This window comes from Puma concolor, chromosome C1 (genome assembly GCF_028749965.1).
Source record: "Puma concolor isolate L17-30 chromosome C1, mPumCon1.1.hap2, whole genome shotgun sequence".
Lineage (NCBI taxonomy): Eukaryota > Metazoa > Chordata > Mammalia > Carnivora > Felidae > Puma > Puma concolor.
Window position 1 is genome coordinate 179235912 of NC_141674.1, and position 18928 is coordinate 179254839.

The 18928-nt window shown below is 38.9% G+C and overlaps 1 protein-coding gene across 8 annotated transcripts in view; it reads right to left on the reverse strand.

Annotated features, from left to right (window-relative positions):
* Window positions 1–18928, reverse strand: part of STAT4 (signal transducer and activator of transcription 4) — a 113653-nt gene that overhangs the window by 71875 nt on the left and 22850 nt on the right. For 5 of the 8 annotated variants that reach the window (XM_086719169.1, XM_086719170.1, XM_086719164.1 and 2 more), the window contains 2 exons: window positions 15750–15878; window positions 14305–14449 (listed from right to left, as the gene is read on the reverse strand). In XM_086719169.1, the coding sequence (XP_086575295.1) occupies window positions 14305–14449; window positions 15750–15877 (273 nt within the window). In that variant the 5' untranslated portion in view covers window position 15878. Of the gene's footprint in view, window positions 1–14304; window positions 14450–15749; window positions 15879–17973; window positions 18177–18256; window positions 18461–18721; window positions 18925–18928 lie in introns of those variants that run through there. The other 3 variants (XM_086719165.1, XM_086719167.1, XM_086719168.1) reach the window with 3 other exon arrangements.

Genomic DNA, 18928 nt, shown 5'->3' on the forward strand with positions numbered 1-18928 from the left:
TAATATACAAAATTAGAAAACTAGACTGTGTGTTTGTATCCCATCTGGGAACTCGGCTTCGGAGCACAAGAGAAGAGGTAACAGTTCCAACTCATTTTATAAAGTTGGTATAACCTTGAAATCAGAACGAGACAAGGACCGTAAAAGAAAAGGATATATTTGCAAGTAGATGAGAATCTTATATAGAATATTAGCAAATCATTCAGCAGAATGAAAAAACCAAAAAGTTTATCTCAGGAACATAACAATGGTTCAAGATAAGAAAAATCTGTGTCACACACCTAAGTGTGGATTAAAGGAGATAAGTATAGAATTATCTTAATAGGTGCCGAAAATTCATTGGATAAAATGTGGTAGTCATCAAAATTTCTAAAAACCTCTGTAAACCAGGATTATAAGGGAATTTCCTTAACATCATAAACCTACAGCAAGCATTATCTTAATAAAACATTTCATCTGTTATGACTGCTTCACTTTGATATAGGAATGAAATTCTTAACTGATAAGAGAAGGAAAAGAAATAAGCGTAAAACTTGGAAGAGAACTAAGTCTTTCCTTATTTGCAGATATGATCCTCTGGAGAAAATAAAAGAGAATCTGCACTAAGTTGGAATCAATAAGACAGTTCAGAAAGATTTGTATTCAAACATCAGTAGTATTCCCACAGACTAGCAGTAATCACATAAAAGAATGTAATAGAAAAAAAATACCACTCAAAATATCAATAATATGTAGCAAAAATCTAGGGTTTTTTTTTTTACATTACCATGACTTGTTTATTTTATAATAATTCATATTTATTAATTTATTCTATAGGAAGTTTCTACCTTTTGACCCAAATTACCAAGTTTTTTTTTTTTTTAATTACAGTGTACTTAACATACAGTGCTAGATTAGTTTCAGGTGTACAATATAGGAATACAACAGTTCTGTGCATTGCTTGGTGCTCATGAAGACAAGTGCACTCCTAATCGCCTTCACTTATTTTACCCATCCCCCCTCACCTCCTCTCTGGTAACCGTCCATTTGTTCTCTATAGTTAAGAGTCTGTTTTTGCTTTCTCTCTCTCTTTTTTTCCCCTTTGTTTATTTTGCTTCTTAAATTTCACCTAAGAGTGAAATCATATGGTATTTGTCTTTCTCTGACTGGTTTATTTCGCTTAGCATCATACTCTCTAGCTCCATCTATGCTGTTGCAAATGGCAAGACTTCATTCTTTTTTATGGCTGAATAATATTCCATTGTGTGTATATAGTATGGCATATATATGCATATATATATATACATTATATATATATATATATATATATATATATATATATATACACAAATGCCACATCTTCTTTATCCATACATTTATCGATGGACATTTGGGTTGCTTCTATAGTTTGGCTATTTGTAAATAATTCTGCAATAAACATAGGGGTTTATATATCTCTAGGGATAAATTTGAGGAAAGATATGCTATAATTTTATGGGGAGGATTTAAAAACAGCATTGAAGAACACGGAAGACCTGAATAAACGTATAGTTGAGCTTTGAACACATGGGTTTGAACTGCTTGGGACCACTTATATGCAGGGTTTTTTTTTTCAATAAATATAATGGAAAACTTTTTGGAGATTTGCAACAATTTGACAAAGCTTGCAGATGAGCCATGTAGCCTAAAAGTATCTAAAAATCCATATAGCCTAAAAGTATCTAAAAAATTAAGAAAAGTATTCTTAGGAAGTTCTGATTTCAACAAGAAAATCTTATCATCTAAATTTCACTGATGTGCTCTAAATTAAAATAATGACATGGCATTTGTTCCATTTAGTTAGGGATGCTCGTTGAAAAAAAGGCATTAATCACATTTGTAATGTCAGCTTAACTCTTCATTTATTAAACAAGACACTGAGCCCTAGTATGTGCTGGGCTCTGTGTTAAGCACTTGGAGATGCAAAGACGAATGTGCTCAAGGAGCTCTCAGTCTTGTGGAAGAGACAGTTAAGTATGTAGACGTAATAGTTCCAGTTACCTCCCGTTAACTTCCTACTGCATTCCACTTAGAACTGATCAAACTCATCTTGCTAGCCCACTTCCTTCCCCAAACCTAATCTTCATTATGCATCAACATCCACATAGTAACCCAAACAAAAACCCTCAGTCATCTCTTATTTCTCGCTCTCGCACATTTCATATCTATTCACTCATCACATGCCCAAACTTTTACCAAATTACCTCACAATTGCAGCACATTATCCCCCGTTCTCATTGTCACTGCCCAGCATCCAATTTCCTTTCCCTTTAACTATTGCAATTATGTCCAAATAGGTCTCCATGCCTCTGTTTTCACCTAAGCCACACTATCCTCCACATTGTTCCTGTCAAGTCTCTATCTCTATCTCTATCTTTTTCTCTAGGAAGGCTTGTTATTGTTCAGGAAAAGAAATACAAGAATCTAAAGAAGATGTGGTGAGCTGATGATGTGCTGAGCTACAGAAAACCAATGAGATATTAAGTTTTTCCAAAATAAACCCTGACAGATATGAGGTGAGTTATGAGAACCTGGTAAGTATGAAAGGCAGCTAGCCACTTCTGTTTCTCACCCCTGTATCTTTCTACTGAGACAGAGATCACAGATTAGATGATAGAAAAGAGGACCCTTCTTGAAAACAGATAGATAAAAGGGTCTTCTCATTTTTTAGCCACCAACATACTTGTTGGCTACTTGTACCACATTAGTACCTCATTGTACACGTAGGAACTCACTCAGCAGTGGCAGTGAGATCTATGTTCCCCGCCAAAGTAGCCAATCAGAGAATTATGGTAATAGAGTGTTGAAGATCAACCGTGTGCCAAGTACTGGTCTCCAGATCCTCATTTTTTGGAAGAAGTAGAGGGGAGAGAGAGGTTTCAACTGGGCAAATCTTTTGTCCTTTGGTCATCTCTGGAGAAAGTAAGTAAGACGAGTTTGGTGGGTGCCTGGTGGCTTGGTGAGAAAGGCAATTTCTTTCCCAATCCTGAACATCTCATTGATAAGTTAAAATGGATGCCCTTAATGTGATTTGGATCAGTTAAAGGCAGTCACTCAATGCCTATGTACTGAAATGAGTTATCTACTGAGTTCAGATATCTACTTGATCATGACTCAGTCAAACCACAATTTTAAATATAAACAGAAATTAGTTTCTAGATGACAACTGGTTTCTAACTTGTTGACAGGTGGATTTGGTTTTGCTCCAATTTTTATGCTTTTGTTTATTAAACCAACTTCCACAAAATGTACACAAAAGCGTTTTGAGAGCAAATGTTTAAGGTAACAAGTCTTATGAACTGTCTTGGTTTTGGTTAAGTATCTTTTTGGAAAGCTTCCAGATCACAACGGATTCGGATCAGTACGGACAGCTTTCCTATAGGCCTTCATCTTCATATGAGAGGGACAACTAAAACAGAAAACATTTAAAAAGGAAAAACTACTGGCAGAATGACACAATTCTCCTACTTTTAAGGTGAATATCTGCTCAATTTTTTCTTTGCAACCACCATGACCCTCCTATGGATAGTAAAAACCAATGGATAGTAAAAACCAATGGATAGTAAAAGTCAACATGTGACTCTAAACATCTTCATATCCTCTTTTTCAACTAACATCTGTGTCTCTACTCACTTTCCCAATGGTGTGGGTGTCCCAATGGTGTCGCTCTGGGGTTGACAGCCCCTCTATAAGCTTCTGCTATAGTCAATCAGGCCAACAGGTTCAGAGGCCACATCAGTATGTGTGGAGTTTCCATGTTGGTTCCTGGGCAGATTACGTGGGCTTCCTGTTTCCCAAACCAAGAGTTGGACCTGACTTTCCATCATATGAATAGTTGAGGGTTTTTTTTTTCCTTCGGTGCCCTACAGCTAGTTTTGTGTTAAGAAAATTAAAATGTATTCAATTTCTGGCTCAGTTCTCTAAATTCAAATAATTTAAGGAGAGGGAATATAGCGGGTGGAATGAAGAAAGAAAAAGCTTTCAACCTTAGGAGAATTTTCTAATATTCCTTTGCCTATAGCAAATAAGGGGCAGGTTGTCCTACAGAGAAAACTAGCTCTGGATAGGTTTTCAATAAAAACACATATTCATGCCACACTTTGGCTTAAAAACCATCGATTGCTCCCCATTGCCAAAGTCCAAACTGCCTAGCATGGCGTTCAAGATCCTCATATAACCCCATTTTAATGCTTAGGTGTCTAGATTGTTTGCAAGATAGGCATTCTCTTACTATGTTCCCACTCTTGCTTTTCTTCTCTGTACATGACTCCCTTACTTCCCTTCTCTTCACAGTCCTGAATCATCCTTCCAAAATCGGCTCAAATGTTTCCAGTTCTGACAATTATGATTGTATATACTTCTACCATGGTGCTTACCCCACCACATCATAAACATTTGCACTTTTGTCTCCATTTCAAATTGCAAACTTTTTGAACATCAGGGTTTGATCTATGTCCTTTTCACCTTGTATGCTCAATAGAGCCTGATGTTAAAATCCATATGATGAAACCCATATTCAGTCAACAAATATCTATGGAGTAGATACCCAGTATAGCCCAAAGCAAATTATATGAGCCCTACTTTAAGAAATCCAAATCGTCATTTGTTGTTTTTTTTTAATTTTTTAATGTTTGTTTGTTTATTTATTTATTTATTTATTTCAATATATGAAATTTATTGTCAAATTTGTTTCCATACAACACCCAGTGCTCATCCCAAAGGTGCCCTCCTCAATACCCATCACCCACTCTCCCCTCCCTCCCACCCCCATCAACCCTCAGTTTGTTCTCAGTTTTTAAGAGTCTCTTATGCTTTGGCTCTCTCCCACTCTAACCTCTTTTTTTTTTTCCTTCCCCTCCCCCATGGGTTTCTGTTAAGTTTCTCAGGATCCACATAAGAGTGAAACCATATGGTATCTGTCTTTCTCTGTATGGCTTATTTCACTTAGCATCACACTCTCCAGTTCCATCCACGTTGCTACAAAGGGCCATATTTCATTCTTTCTCATTGCCACGTAGTACTCCATTGTGTATATAAACCACAATTTCTTTATCCATTCATCAGTTGATGGACATTTAGGCTCTTTCCATAATTTGGCTATTGTTGAGAGTGCTGCTATAAACATTGGGGTACAAGTGCCCCTATCCAAATCATCATTTGGACACAAAGTAATTATTGCATAAAGAAGCTCTGGACTCTGGTATAAACTTCAAAGAGAATCAGAATTCAGAGAAAAGACAAATCACAATGGACTCATGCGATAAACTGTTAGAAAAGACAGTAAGGAAGGAGAACAATCCAAGCAACCTTGGATAAGATAAGACAAAGATTTGGAGGAATATAGACAAAATGCTTCAAGACTGAAACTTCAGGTGGGTGGGATCTTGAGTTGATCACATTGGATTCCAGGTTAGTGGTGATGTGCACAGGACAAGGAATGGCAAAGCACACCTTCTGGTGACTATCCCAAATTATGCAGCAAACAAGATCTTGACAAGTAATTCATGTGCCATCTTAAATAGCACAATAGGCAGGGGTGCCTGGGTGGCTCTGTCAGCTAAGTGTCCAACTTCGGCTCAGGTCATGATCTCACAGCTTGTGAGTTCAAGCCCCACGTTGGAGTCTCTGCTCTCACTGCAGAGTTCACTTCCGATCCTCTGTCCCCCTCCCTGCCCCTCTCCTGTTAACATTCTCTCTCAAAAATAAACATTAAAAAAATATTTTAAACAGCACAATAGGCAGGTCTCTGAGCCTATGAAATAGAAGCATTGTGATACCAGCATCCGGCCATTATCTCAGATGAAAGCAGATTTAGGGTGTGTGTGTTGTGTGTGGGGGTGGTACTTGGGGAAATAACTGTGGAGTGAATGACAAACAGGCTGCAGCTTATGAGCTGCAAGGTGATGTGAAGGACTGAACCCTCCACTCAGCTCTTTCAGAGTTAACACAAAGTGGCGATACAGGGTTGTTTTCAGGTCATAGGTTGAGGTCACCCCTTCCCTTCCCTTCTCTTTATGTGTGTGTGGTCTACAGACGGGAAGGAAGAGGAGTGAACTAAGAAAGCAGCATGAGTTAAAGGGGAAGATCTGGCAAATTCAGAGTGGACCCGTAGTTAAAGTGTTTTTTTTCTCCCTTTATATTGCAAAAATGTTTTGAATCCTCCACCTTGTCATGTTAAAAATCTCACTGCACCTGATCCTCAGGCCCACAATAGGACTTCTGCAGACTAGGCAAGAAGGAACCCACCATCTACTCAACTTTCGAGGAGCTTTTAGCTCCAGCACATATTTTTGTTGGGGCAAACCCGCATGAGAAACCCTCTGAGAAAGAGGCCACCATGATGCAAAGAATAGAACTTGTGAGGTGTGGGTTACACTTGTAAGCACCCCCTCACCCACAGGGTTTAAAACTCTCACTAACAGAATCGTTCTTCTGCTGGGTGAAAAATGCTCTGTGGGTGGTGGGATTACTAACCACAGAGTTAACGCCAAAACCCTGAACACATTTTTTTCTATCATCAGACAAGATTGCTGATGCCTTCTTTCCCTTACCTCGCTAACACTCATTTTTGAGGAAGGCCCATGGAAGCTCCTGTAAGTTAAAAAACAAAACATAGGAGGTGTGAATTGTTTAGACTATAAGCTTCATGACTTCCTCCAATAGTATCCCTAGTGCTTGAAATGGGATTGGTAACACAGTAAGAACTCATTCAATATGCGTTGACCAAATAATAAGATTGTTATAGAATATTTATAAAAGGCATAGCCCAGTACAAAGTGATGTAGGGAAGTATGAAAAGGAAGACATGAATTCATTTACTGGTTACCAAATGGCAACAAAAAGAAAACCACACCATAAAATTTCAAGATGAAAAATGGTAAGTGGATCAAAGAAAGGTATTTTAAATTGTTTTTTTAAAGTTTAGTCCACCAATATTGCCTTATATCTAGGCTCCTCACAGCATATTAACAAATACATAAAGCCAAAGCTTCTGAAGTTTAGAAGTGGTGATAAATCCACCATAATAGAAAAAGATTTCAATATGTTGATTTCAAAAAAAAAAAAATCAATGAATTTTCTAATAGGTCTCTCCAATTTTCTCTTGACTCAGAACAGTTCATTTAACAGCCAGAGTGAGCTTTTTAAAACAGAGATTAATTCATGTTACACCCCCATGCAAATTTGCCAGTGGATTCCCATTTCATTCAGAATAAGACTAAGACTCCTGGTCAAGATCCCCAAACTTCTCTACAAAACAGCCCCAGCACACCTATTTGATCTCATCTTCTTTTGTTATTTCATATTTTTAGATGAATCCTGTAAAATTCACAATTTCTCTAATAATTGATGAGTTTTGTACATTTAACAGACATTATTTGGATTTTTTTCTGATATTTCATTTTGTGCTTTCAATTTTTTTTTTTACAGATTCTAAATATTTATTTTTTTATTCCTTCAATTTCTTCTGCACTCTATTTTCATTTGTTGTCGTGGTACTTTTGAAATTTTACCATGCATGCTTAACATCTGTGTTTAATTTCCATTAGTAGTATCTGCATGGTGAACTTTTAAATTTGTATAATAACTTAGCTGGGTATAGAATTTTAAGTTGGTGGATATTGTACTTCAGCTCTGTGAAGAAATTATTCTACTCTTCTTTCATTTCTGTTTTAAATTGGGCTTTTAGGTTATCTTTCATTTCTGTGTAGGTAATATATTTGTTCTCTTGCTACTTTTGGGAACTTCTCTTTCTGATGTCCTGCATGCTTGGGAATCTGAATTTTAAGAATCCAAGAATGTATTATAGTACCCAGTGTAGTTCCTATTTACAGCGATGTTTTATGGTTAAATTTTTTTTTTTTGATTCTAGAATGTCTTTTAATGTGATAAGCTTGCTTATGCAATTAAAAGCCTGTTATATTTGGGGCAACTAGGTGGCTCAGTAAGTTAAGCATCCAACTTCAGCTCGGGTCATGAACTCACAGTTTGTGGGTTCAAGCCCCACATCGGGCTCTGTGCTGATAGCTCAGAGCCTGGAGCCTGCTTCAGATTCTGTGTCTCCCTCTCTCTCTGTCCCTACCCCAATCATGCTCTATCTCTGTCTCTCAAAAATTAATAAATGTTAAAAAACTTTTTTAAAAAGTCTGTTATATTTTATCTAGTATTTCTATATATTTTTAGTGGGATGGTTTTTTTTTTTTTTAATTTTTTTTTTGACGTTTATTTATTTTTGGGACAGAGAGAGACAGAGCATGAACGGGGGAGGGGCAGAGAGAGAGAGGGAGACACAGAATCGGAAGCAGGCTCCAGGCTCTGAGCCATCAGCCCAGAGCCTGACGCGGGGCTCGAACTCACGGACCGCGAGATCGTGACCTGGCTGAAGTTGGATGCTTAACCGACTGCGCCACCCAGGCGCCCCAGTGGGATGGTTTTTTAAGTTCATTTAGAAATTATAAGTCCATACTGAAATTATGAACTATTTCAATATGAACAGTAAAAGCACTACATATTAAAGTACATAAAAAGTACCTCTCAAAAAGGTATAGAGTTAAATTCATTTATAAGAAAAAAAAAGAAAGTTTCAAAATAAATAAAGCACTTGAATAAAAAGTTAGAAAAGAACAAAAAAATAAGCTGAAGAAATAAGACGGACACACTACCAGATTGATATGTGGTATATGACCACTACAAGTATGTACAACGATATGCAGCCAGAACTCTTACTCTGTTGGGAGAGTGTAAACTGGTATCACCATTTTGGAAGACAATTCTGGCATTATAGTGCAATTAAAGATGTGTATACTCTGTAATTCAGCAATGCCACTACTAGTTATCTATCTTAGAGAGTTTCATGTACATTTCAAGCACCAAAGAGCACACACAAGAATATTCAGACCAACATTGTTTGAAATAGTGAAGAGTGAATAGTGAATAGAAAAAACCCAAATGCTCATCAATAGTAAAATGGATAAACTGTGATATATTCACAGAATGGAATACTACATAGCAATGAAAACGAATAAACTACCGTGACCACATCAACATGGATGGATCTTAGGAACCATGTTAAGTGAAGAAGGAAAATTATGAAGAATAAATACACTTGATCCCATTTATGTAAGGTTCAGTAACTTGCAAACATATATTATGTTGTCTAGGGATGCTGACCTATGTGATAAAACCATAACAAAAAGGAAGAGACTGACAAGTGCAAAATTTAGATTTAGTGGTTACTCTGGATGGAGAGAGAGCAAAGTGGAGTTACAGAGGGGGCACAGGAGACTTCCAAGATTCTGGTAACCACCAGGCCTTTTATCCACATATGTATGTATAGACATCTGGAATGACACTCATCAAATATTAATATAGTTAAATGTAGGCAGTGGATTTTGAATTATTTCCTATTTTCTTTGCATTTTTTTCCTGTACTACTTCAATTTTTTATAACAAATATGCACCATTTAAATTTTTTAAAATGTGATTCTGAAGGAGACAGAGAGGAAGGTTGTTATAGCTATGTGTCAGACACTGTTGTAAGCACCTTGCATTTTTTTTTTCATGTTTATTTATTTTTGAGAGGGAGAGAGAGACAGAGTGTGAGCAGGGGAGGGGCAGAAAGAGAGGGAGACACAGAATCCGAAGCAGGCTCCAGGCTCTGAGCTGGCAGTACAGAGCTCCATGCGGGGCTCAAACTCACAAACTGTGAGATCATGACCTGAGCTGAGGTTGGATGCTCAACTGACTGAGTCACCCAGGTGCCTCAGAAGGTTGTTGTAGATTATTTGTGTCTTCCCAAATTCATATGTTGAATTCCTAACCCCTAATGTGAGGCTGTTAGGAGGTGGAGCCTTTGGGAGGTGATTAGTTCATAAGGGCAGAGCCCTCATGATAGAATTAGCACCTTTATAAAAGAAAACCTAGGCGTGCCTGGGTGGTTCCGTTGGTTAAGCATCAGCCTCAGCGCTGACAGCAAGGAACCTGCTTGGGGTTCTCTGTCTCCCTCTTTGTGCTTCTCCCCCTACTTGCACTCTCTCTCTCTCTCTCTCTCTCTCTCTCTCTTAAAATAAATGAATAAACATTACAAAAAGCCAGAGAGTTCCCTCCTCACTTGCACCATGTGAGGCCCAGGGAAAAGACAGCAGCCTCTGAACCAGGAAGCTGAATCAGACACCGAATCTGCTGGCCCCTTAAACTTCCTTGCCTCCAGAACTGTGAGAAATAAATGTCCCAGAAAAAGACACAGTGAGGGAGATGAATAAGGAAAAGAGCCCTGTGGGAGACAGCCCAAGAACAAAGATCCAGCAATCAAACTTCTAGGTATTTACCCAAATGGGTTGAGAACTCATGCCCACACAAAAATTTGCACATGAATGTTAATATCAGTTTTATTTGTAATCGCCAAAATTGGATCAACAAACTATAGTATATCCATACAAGGGAATATCGTTCAGCAATAAAAAGAAATGAGCTATCAAACTACAGAAAGACACGGAGGAAACTTAAAAGCACATTACTAAGTGAAAGAAGCCCATCTGAAGAGTCTATATACTGTATGATTCCAACTATATGACATTCTGGAAAATGCATAACTAGAGAAAAATTTAAAAGATCAGTGGTTGAGGCACCTGGGTGGCTCAGTTGGTTAAGTGTCTGACTCTCAGTTTTGGCTCAGGTCATGATCTCACGATTTCGTGAATTTGAGCCCTGTGTCGGGCTCTGTACCGACAGTGCAGAGCCTGCTTGGGATTCTCTCTCTCTCTCTCTCTCTCTCTCTCTCTCTCTCCCCCTCCCAGGCTCATGCTGTCTCCGTTTCTCTCAAAATAAATAAATAAATAACTCAAAAAAAAGATCAGTGGTTTCCAGGGGTTTGGGATAAGGGAGGGAAGGATGAACTAATAGAGCAGAGATTTTAGGACAGTAAACCTGAAATGGTGGATACATGACATTATGCATTTGTCAAAACCCATAGAACTGGGCAACATAAAAAGCAAACCCTCATGTAATCTCGGACCGTAAGTTAATAGTAACATATCACAATAGGTTCATCAAAGGTACTAAGTGTACTACACCATACACCAATCCAAGATGTTATAATAGGGGAAATGGGGAGAGGCAGGTAGAGAAGGAGTATGTACTTTCTGCTCAACTTTTCTGTAAACCCAAAACTGCTCTAAAAAAAGTTAAAAAAAAAAAAAAAAGGCCCAAGAACATGGTGAAGCATCTTTTAAATATCTAAGGCAGGTATTTGTTTTTTAGCAAATCCTGACCTTACCACATTCTTTACAATTTTTTTTAATGCTTCTAACACCCCTGGGGTCCGTACCAGTGTGATTCTGCTCACACTACTGAGGAAACTGAGGCCAGAGAGTGTAAACTTCTTGCCCTGGGCCATGCAGCAAGTAAGTCACAGAGTCAGGATGCAACCTGGGGCAGTCCTTGCTCCTGGCCTTGACCTGAAACTGCTTTCCTGCTAAAGGGGCTAAGGTGAGCTGGACATCAGTGTTCAACTGCTTCCCATCTCAGAGGAAATTAAAATATGGAAACTGGAGACCTCAGCTGCTCTGTAAAGAACTAAAATAAATCTGCCTTATACTTGTTTAATTCTCCTGGAACTGTATCATCTGTGCTTTTTTGCTATAATTGTTTAAACGGATTGTATTTGAAATATCAGAGGATGAAAATGTTCAAACCAGATAAGCACAGTGTCAACAGTGTTTTGATAGGAAGTTTTTTTCTCTTTTAATTCTTGGGGAAGCAGGGGATATTGCTTTCTCAAAAAGATTTGTCAAAAACAAAAACAAAAAAGAAACCATAGTGGGAATATGATACATTAGAAAGAAACATTAAATGCAGGTTTAAGTCTACAACCATAGTTGACAATGTTCTTTATTGCTATTTTTTACTGTATTCTGAATTAATGCAAATGCCCAATAAGTATCACTTATAAAAGGAAGGAAAGAGCAAGTGTTTTGTCAATTCAAAATATCTTAACCAACCCAACTGTTTTTTGAGTTCCTAGTTTGTAGTAGAACCACAGTGGGCACCAGAGGGAGTAGAGAGGCCAAAAAAGGAGGTCAGGCTTTTACTTCAAAGAGCTTGTGACCTGCTTAGACACATCCAGCACAGAAGAGATGCTGGTTATCTTGCCACCTTTAATCCATGAAGGATGAGAATAAGGGCTAAGGTGGTGAAGATTTCCTTGGTGCACTGGGACATCCATAGGTCCTCCAGGAACCACTGGAAACTGGGCTGCAGTAAGAGGGATGGTTTTGCATTCCTGGCCATGGTATAGTCATGAGAGAAGGCTCCGAGTCTTTCAAGAGTGAGTTTGATGTGTTTAGGAACAAGGAGAAGATGTATTCTTCTGAGACAGGAATGTTGAGGAGCTTGGAGCAGTTTGTTGGGAAAGGTCTACAGAGAGAAGATGCTGGAAGGCCAGTGACATACGGAGAAGAGTTTGTGCTTGAGTCGAAATGTGAACGGGAGTTATTGCAGGTTCTTGAATTCCCTCAAAATCTTACCTCCACCCTCCAAAAAAGATGGCCTTTAAATTTACTCTTCATTTACACTAAGAAAGTCCTGTTCTTTTTCTACCAACAACAAAAATCCTTTATTGGAAGCCTATTTATTTTGCCAGAATAAAAACTCCCATATTCTTTACAATCCCAAAAAGTAAATAAAGATCATACTCATTTACATGAAAAGATGTGAGAATTCAGAAAGATTAAGTGATTACCCAAGGTCACATTTTGAGAATTTCAAATTTCATAATTTCCAAAGACCATGCCTCAACCATTTTATCCATCTATGTCCCTCTAGCAAAGTGACCTGTAGGACCTTTGCTTCTAGACCAGATAAATGTTATTGATACACACACACACACACATACACACACACTACACATACACATTTTGATTTTAGGCTTTAGGGGTCACTCTGTCACAACTCCTCAACAGTGCCACTACAGTGCAAAAGCAGCCATAGTCAATATGTAAATGAATGAGCATGGCTATTTCCACTAAAATATAAAAATTTGAATTTCACAGAATTTCCATGTCACAAACTTATTAATATTTTTAATTCTTTGTCAACCACTTAAAAATGTAACAACCATTCTTAGTCATGGGCTCTCAAAGAAGCAGTGACCACATTTGACTTGTGGGTAACGGTATGCCCACCTCTGTTTTAGGCTTATTGATTATAGCACTAAGCTAATGAAGCCAAGGTTAAATGTCTTATCTCTGTAAGAGATTGTTTGCTTTATGCTGTGGGAAATCCTGTTTTGTTGGCAACAAGCTATTTTCCTACCTAGGCCGAGTGTCTTGCAAATTTGTAGGGCATTACAAGGGCAAAAATGGCTCAGTGCAATCCAAACAATAGGAAAAACAATGTATATGCCCTTCCCACAAGCGTTAATAATTTCCAGCACATTTTTCTTATAGCCTAGATGAAATTTTCTAAAAACGTATTCATCGGAACTTTGGGATTTTAAGAATGCCTCACTGAAAAACGGCACGTGCATTTTTCATGTTGTTTAATACATTGTATAGACACTCAGGAAATATTACAGCAGTTCACATTAAGAGTTTGTTATGTGTGTTAGCACCTCTGGGTTTAACTCAGTATTAGCCTGCCTTTAATTCTTTAGATCCCTGTTTCACTCCCTTCATTCATTCATACCTTTAATCAACAAATAGTACACACTTGCTATATATCCAGTCTTGTGATGGGCACTGGGAATTCAAAGGTGAATACTAAACTCCACAGTTTTGGGGAGAAGACAAACACATATTTGCCTGGGTGAGCCTTTGGAGAGCTAGAGGCTAGAAAGCCAGAGATAGGGGCTAGAGAGTACCAAGGAATGCTTTTGGAGGAGGTGAGATTTGAACCAAATCTGAAAAGATACATACAACCACGATACCTCTATCTATAAATGAGAACAATACTAACTAAATTGTTACATAAGAGAGAAAGGCAAGGGAGGACTGGTGGAGAGCCATGAACCTATTGTCTTTCAAATCCTTGTTCCGGGGAGTGTCAAATTTGAACATAACTAGTAAATAGTCACATGCGAATCACACACACCCTCCCACTTATAGTGTATTTCAGATTCAGAATTTCATGAAAAACACACATTAGTTAAAATGTAAAATGGTAAGAGAATTCAAATTTTCCCTCTTAAATCTGAATTGAAAATAATATTATAAGGGTACATATATTTTTTTTTTAGCTGAATTTAAGACACAAAAATCCAAATATTTTTGAAAAAGTAGAATGCATTCTCACCTGGAGGACTTTCCTAATTCTTTTTAGATTGTGTATCAAGAGCAGATTTTTCTCTTTGGAAACGCGACCTAACTGTTCATCCAGTTGTATTAACAAGTTTTGAAGAAGAATTGTTGCCATGGTTTCATTGTTGGAAGCCGCCTCCCTAAAAAACAAAAGTGTTATTAGTCAGCAGGAAACAACGTCCAGTAAAATGTCTACTTCTTTACCATACTAGTTTTAAAGAGAGATAAATGTATTCCACAGTGATAAGCATTTAAAAGCTTTTAAAACTTAAATTTTACACATCCAAGTATACTCAACGTCACTAATCATTGGGAGATGCAAATCAAAATGTGAGCTACCATTTCATACCTATTAAATGGATGGCTATTATTGAAAACCCAAAATAACAAGTGTTGGTGGGGATGTGGAGAAACTGGGGCCCTTGCACATTGCTGGTGGAAATGCAAAACAGGATGGAGATTTTTCAAAACATAAGCATAAATTACATACAGCAATTCCGCTTCTGGGTAGATACCCAAAAGAATTGAAAGCAGGAATTTGAACGGATATTTGTACATCAGTGTTTGCATCAGCTTTAGCCACAATAGCCAAAAGGTAGAAACAGCTCAAATGTTGGTTGACAGATGAATAACCCAACAAAATGTGGCTTATATATACAATAGAATGTTATTCAGCCTTAAAAAGAGAAGGAAATTCTGATATATGCTACATGAATGAACCTTGAAAAAACATGTGACATGACATACATCAGTTACAAAAGGACAAATATTGTGCAATTACACTTACATAAAGTACCTAGAGTAGTATATTCAGAGAGACAGAAAATAGAATGGTGGTTGATAAGTCTGGGTTACAGAGAATGAAGAGTAGTTGTTTAATGAGGACAGAGTTTCAGTTAGGGAAGATGAAAAAGTTCTGGAGATGGATGGTGGTGATAGTTGTACAGCCACATAAGTATACCGAATGCCACTAAATTGTATACCTACAAATGGTTAAAATGGTAAATGTCGTGTATATTTTCTCACAATAAAAAAGAGAACTATTCAAAGCAAAAAAAAAAAAAAAAGAATTAACTGTACAAGGTAAACAGAGCTTTAAAGAATGACTGTAAAACATAATAAAAAATAATTATTTACATGGAGTCTGTGTTGAAAATTGATGTAAACAATAGTTTTATTCCTTGGCTGTTTAATAGTTAGGAATTACTGGGATTGGGCTTATCAAAAAACCCAACGCACTAGAAGCATTAAATTTTCATCTACAACAGATGAAACCAGAAAAGATGATGATTTTCTTCCTCACAGGAAGCTTTCCAAATCCTTGATGAAAAATATGCATCTACTCAGTCAAAAAAAGATCATAGAATAAATCCACATGGATAGAGCATAAGGCATTTGTATATCAACCTCTAGGGAAAATACAATAATGTTTGGTCCTACCAGTCTTGATTTTCAATCCACTGAGCCAACAGATGTCGAATTTCCATAGGAAAATTGTCATCGTAGAATTGATCTACTTGCTCCAAAAATTTGATTTCTAATTGTTGGACTTGATTCCACTGAGACATGCTATAAATGAAGGGTAAAATTAAAGTTTACAAATGTTAGTAACTGTGGTACATGTGTTTTTTTCCCCTTAGATTTCAGACAAAGACGATGTTGTCCATTAGTTAAGTAACTGGTGAAAAAATTTTCTTTCATAGTCACCTTATTTAAGAAAACAGTAAAGAGAAAATGCTTTCAATCCAAAGATAAAAGCAATTCTCAGCTTTTTCCCAAGTCATCCCTATTGCACGGAACATGATTCTTTCTCTTTTCCCAAACCATGTCCTGCTTCGCTCTAACAGGAACTCCAGAACTTTCTCCAGAAAGATTTCATTCCCTGTCAACACTCCTCACCTTACCCCCATTCTGTCCTGCAAATCTGTGTTCTCAGCAAGCTCACTTGCTCCCTCTGCACTCTTGACTTTGAGCAGCCTGAGGCAAATAACATACTTAACTGCACCTTCAAAGACCTTCTTAGGGCTTTCTATATGAGGAGTACCCAATAAAAGCTTCCTGTGTGTCGAACTGCCCAGTCCTTTTTCTTTTATTTCAGATTTGTCTGGCTTCCAGAGTCAGCTTCCTATTCCCAGACTTCTGATCAAATTTGGTCTTAGCTTTTATGAAGAGCTTCATGTATGCATTTTCATGGGCTCTAATTCTTCCAGTTCAAAATATCTGTGAACCAATGCATATTTATATTTCTCTGTTTGATGATACACTATGAATGAGCAGAGCTTTTAATTCATCTCTGATGTACAACTGACAGTGGTTAAACCCTCAGGTTACTTAAGGAGGAAGAAACCACACTTGAGATGTATGTGGCAGCCCGTCACAAAACAAAAGTATGTTTCCCTATGTTATCCTACGCTGGCCAGTTTAGAAGCTTTAGACATTTCCTAACTCAGGGAGATTAATATGACTTCTTGAAGTTATAGTACTTTACTTGTTCCAAAGTCAAAGTTCTGATTGTTTTATCGGCAATTTTAGATCAAGGAACAAAACTTTTACATGATTAACCACCATAATATTTCGGCCTATCTTGTAGGTAAGTTTTCCTTTTGCTCACAGAAGGTCACGATAATAAATTTCATGTATTTCATACACATATTCCTCAGGTTTCAAATGGAACAATTCAAATTCAGATTCCCTGATCTAAATGTATAGAAGAATGTTTTTCTAAAAGAAACTGGCAAAAGAAATAATGTTTTATTTTCATATCACTTTGTGTCTTGAAGACCTTTACGCGCACAATTGTAGGCACGTTGTGGGGGCTCATAAGTGCTTGTTAAGTGCAGAGTGAGTGGCAATCCTGATTTTGTCATGAATAGGGCAGGTGGATAGTAAGTTTGACCCCAACTTTAAAAATGACAAACATCTGAGGAACAAGTAGGCAAAATGACCCCTGCCTAAGATGCACAGCTCCTAAGGACGGATCTGAGGTTGTCTTTGCAGATGCTGGGCATATATACACACACCACACAAAACTGGGATGTTTGTTCCCATGCCACAGTGCCATTGTCCTGCCTCATCCCTGTTTTATTCTAGTTAATGGTGAGAGCACATGAGCTGAAAATGCCATTACAATCTGTTTTCTAACTAAGAATTAACTGGACTGAACTGACCCCAAAGTCAGAAAAATTACTCCTAGGACCGGGGTCCACCTTCCTGAGAGCTGAACTTAAGGGTTCAGCTGAACCTGAAGGGCGAAGAAGGGAAGGATAAGGTGTGTGGTCCGAGGACCCTCTTCTCTGTTGCAGCCTCTAGAAATGACTTTACTCATCCTCCCCTCCTTTGCTTTCACTCTCTAAGGGCTGAGTCTCCCATCACAAGAAAATTATAGAACATTTCTTTTGAAAACTGAACGCCTCTCGATTTTCTTCAATGTCTGGCCCTAGATAAAGGGGCATTTTGTCGCGCTGTCTGGGGGCTAATAGTGCCACGCTGGCTCCGTGACACATAGCTTGCAAAGGAGATGACATGTCCGAAAATACTCCCTCTCATCAAAGCCACAGCCACTGGCCAGCCTAGCTCCAGACTTTTCTCTGAAACCCGTGTACTCAGTCTAATGTCAGACATTATAGCTCAGAGAAGCTGGTTAAGAAAGAGAAGGGGGGCTCACTTTCAGCACTCCGCGAGGACACACCTCCGCATCAGCCACCACGGTCCCTCCCGCCGTGCAGATGTGCGGGCTGAGCTCCCGGGTCTCACGCACAGACCTGCGCGGGAGCGCATCTTTGCCTCGTGGAGTCGGACGCTGTTCAGAAGAACCCATCCTCACACCAGTTAAAGTGAAGTGAACTGTCACACCACCAAGTGCACAGCCTCGGCGGCATTCTGCATAAGCATTTCCTGACCCGCGCTCCTCCGGAGAAGCAACTCCAAGGTGTGATCTGCCTACTTACCTGGCTCTCTCAGCCCAGGTCCCAGGCGGTGCCAAAGTCCAAAGTCAGAATCGCCCCTCACAGTCCCCGGGACAAAGCCGCTGACGCCATTGTCAGTAGGGGATTTGCATTTCTCCTCCCACTTGAGGCTTTCCTGTGCGTCAGTGGTAGAGTCTCTGGGACTTTACTTGAGTCGGTTCCCACCCACTCTCTATTCTAGAAATGCTAAAGAACAGAAACAATCAGGCTGGAGCCCCTCTGTAGGGCGCCCTCTCTTTATCCCCCCCCCCCCCCCCCCCCCCCCCCCCGGCCGCCATCATTCCTGCGACTGCAGGTGGTCTCAGGGTGTCGCGAGGTGAGTGAGTAGGTGGAGTTACGCGCATTCATTTTCCTCAGGGGGGCCCCATACATCTGAGACCCCCTGCAGACTTGTCTGGAGCTAAATTCCTGGCTTCCTGGCTTCCTCCTTTGAGGCTGCACACTCACCCTGGTGAGCCAGCCCCTGGGATGGAAGGGGTGCCAGGACTGAAATATCAAACTCCTAGACTTCACTGTGCTCCAATTCCAGCAGGGTCTGCTCACTAGGAAGAAGACAACCTCACGCAAAGGTTTGGGCCAGCTCCTGTGTGGGCCACTCACGCCCACCCTCACTAGTCCAGGATTCTCCTTCCCACTTGCCAGGTAGCCCTGTTC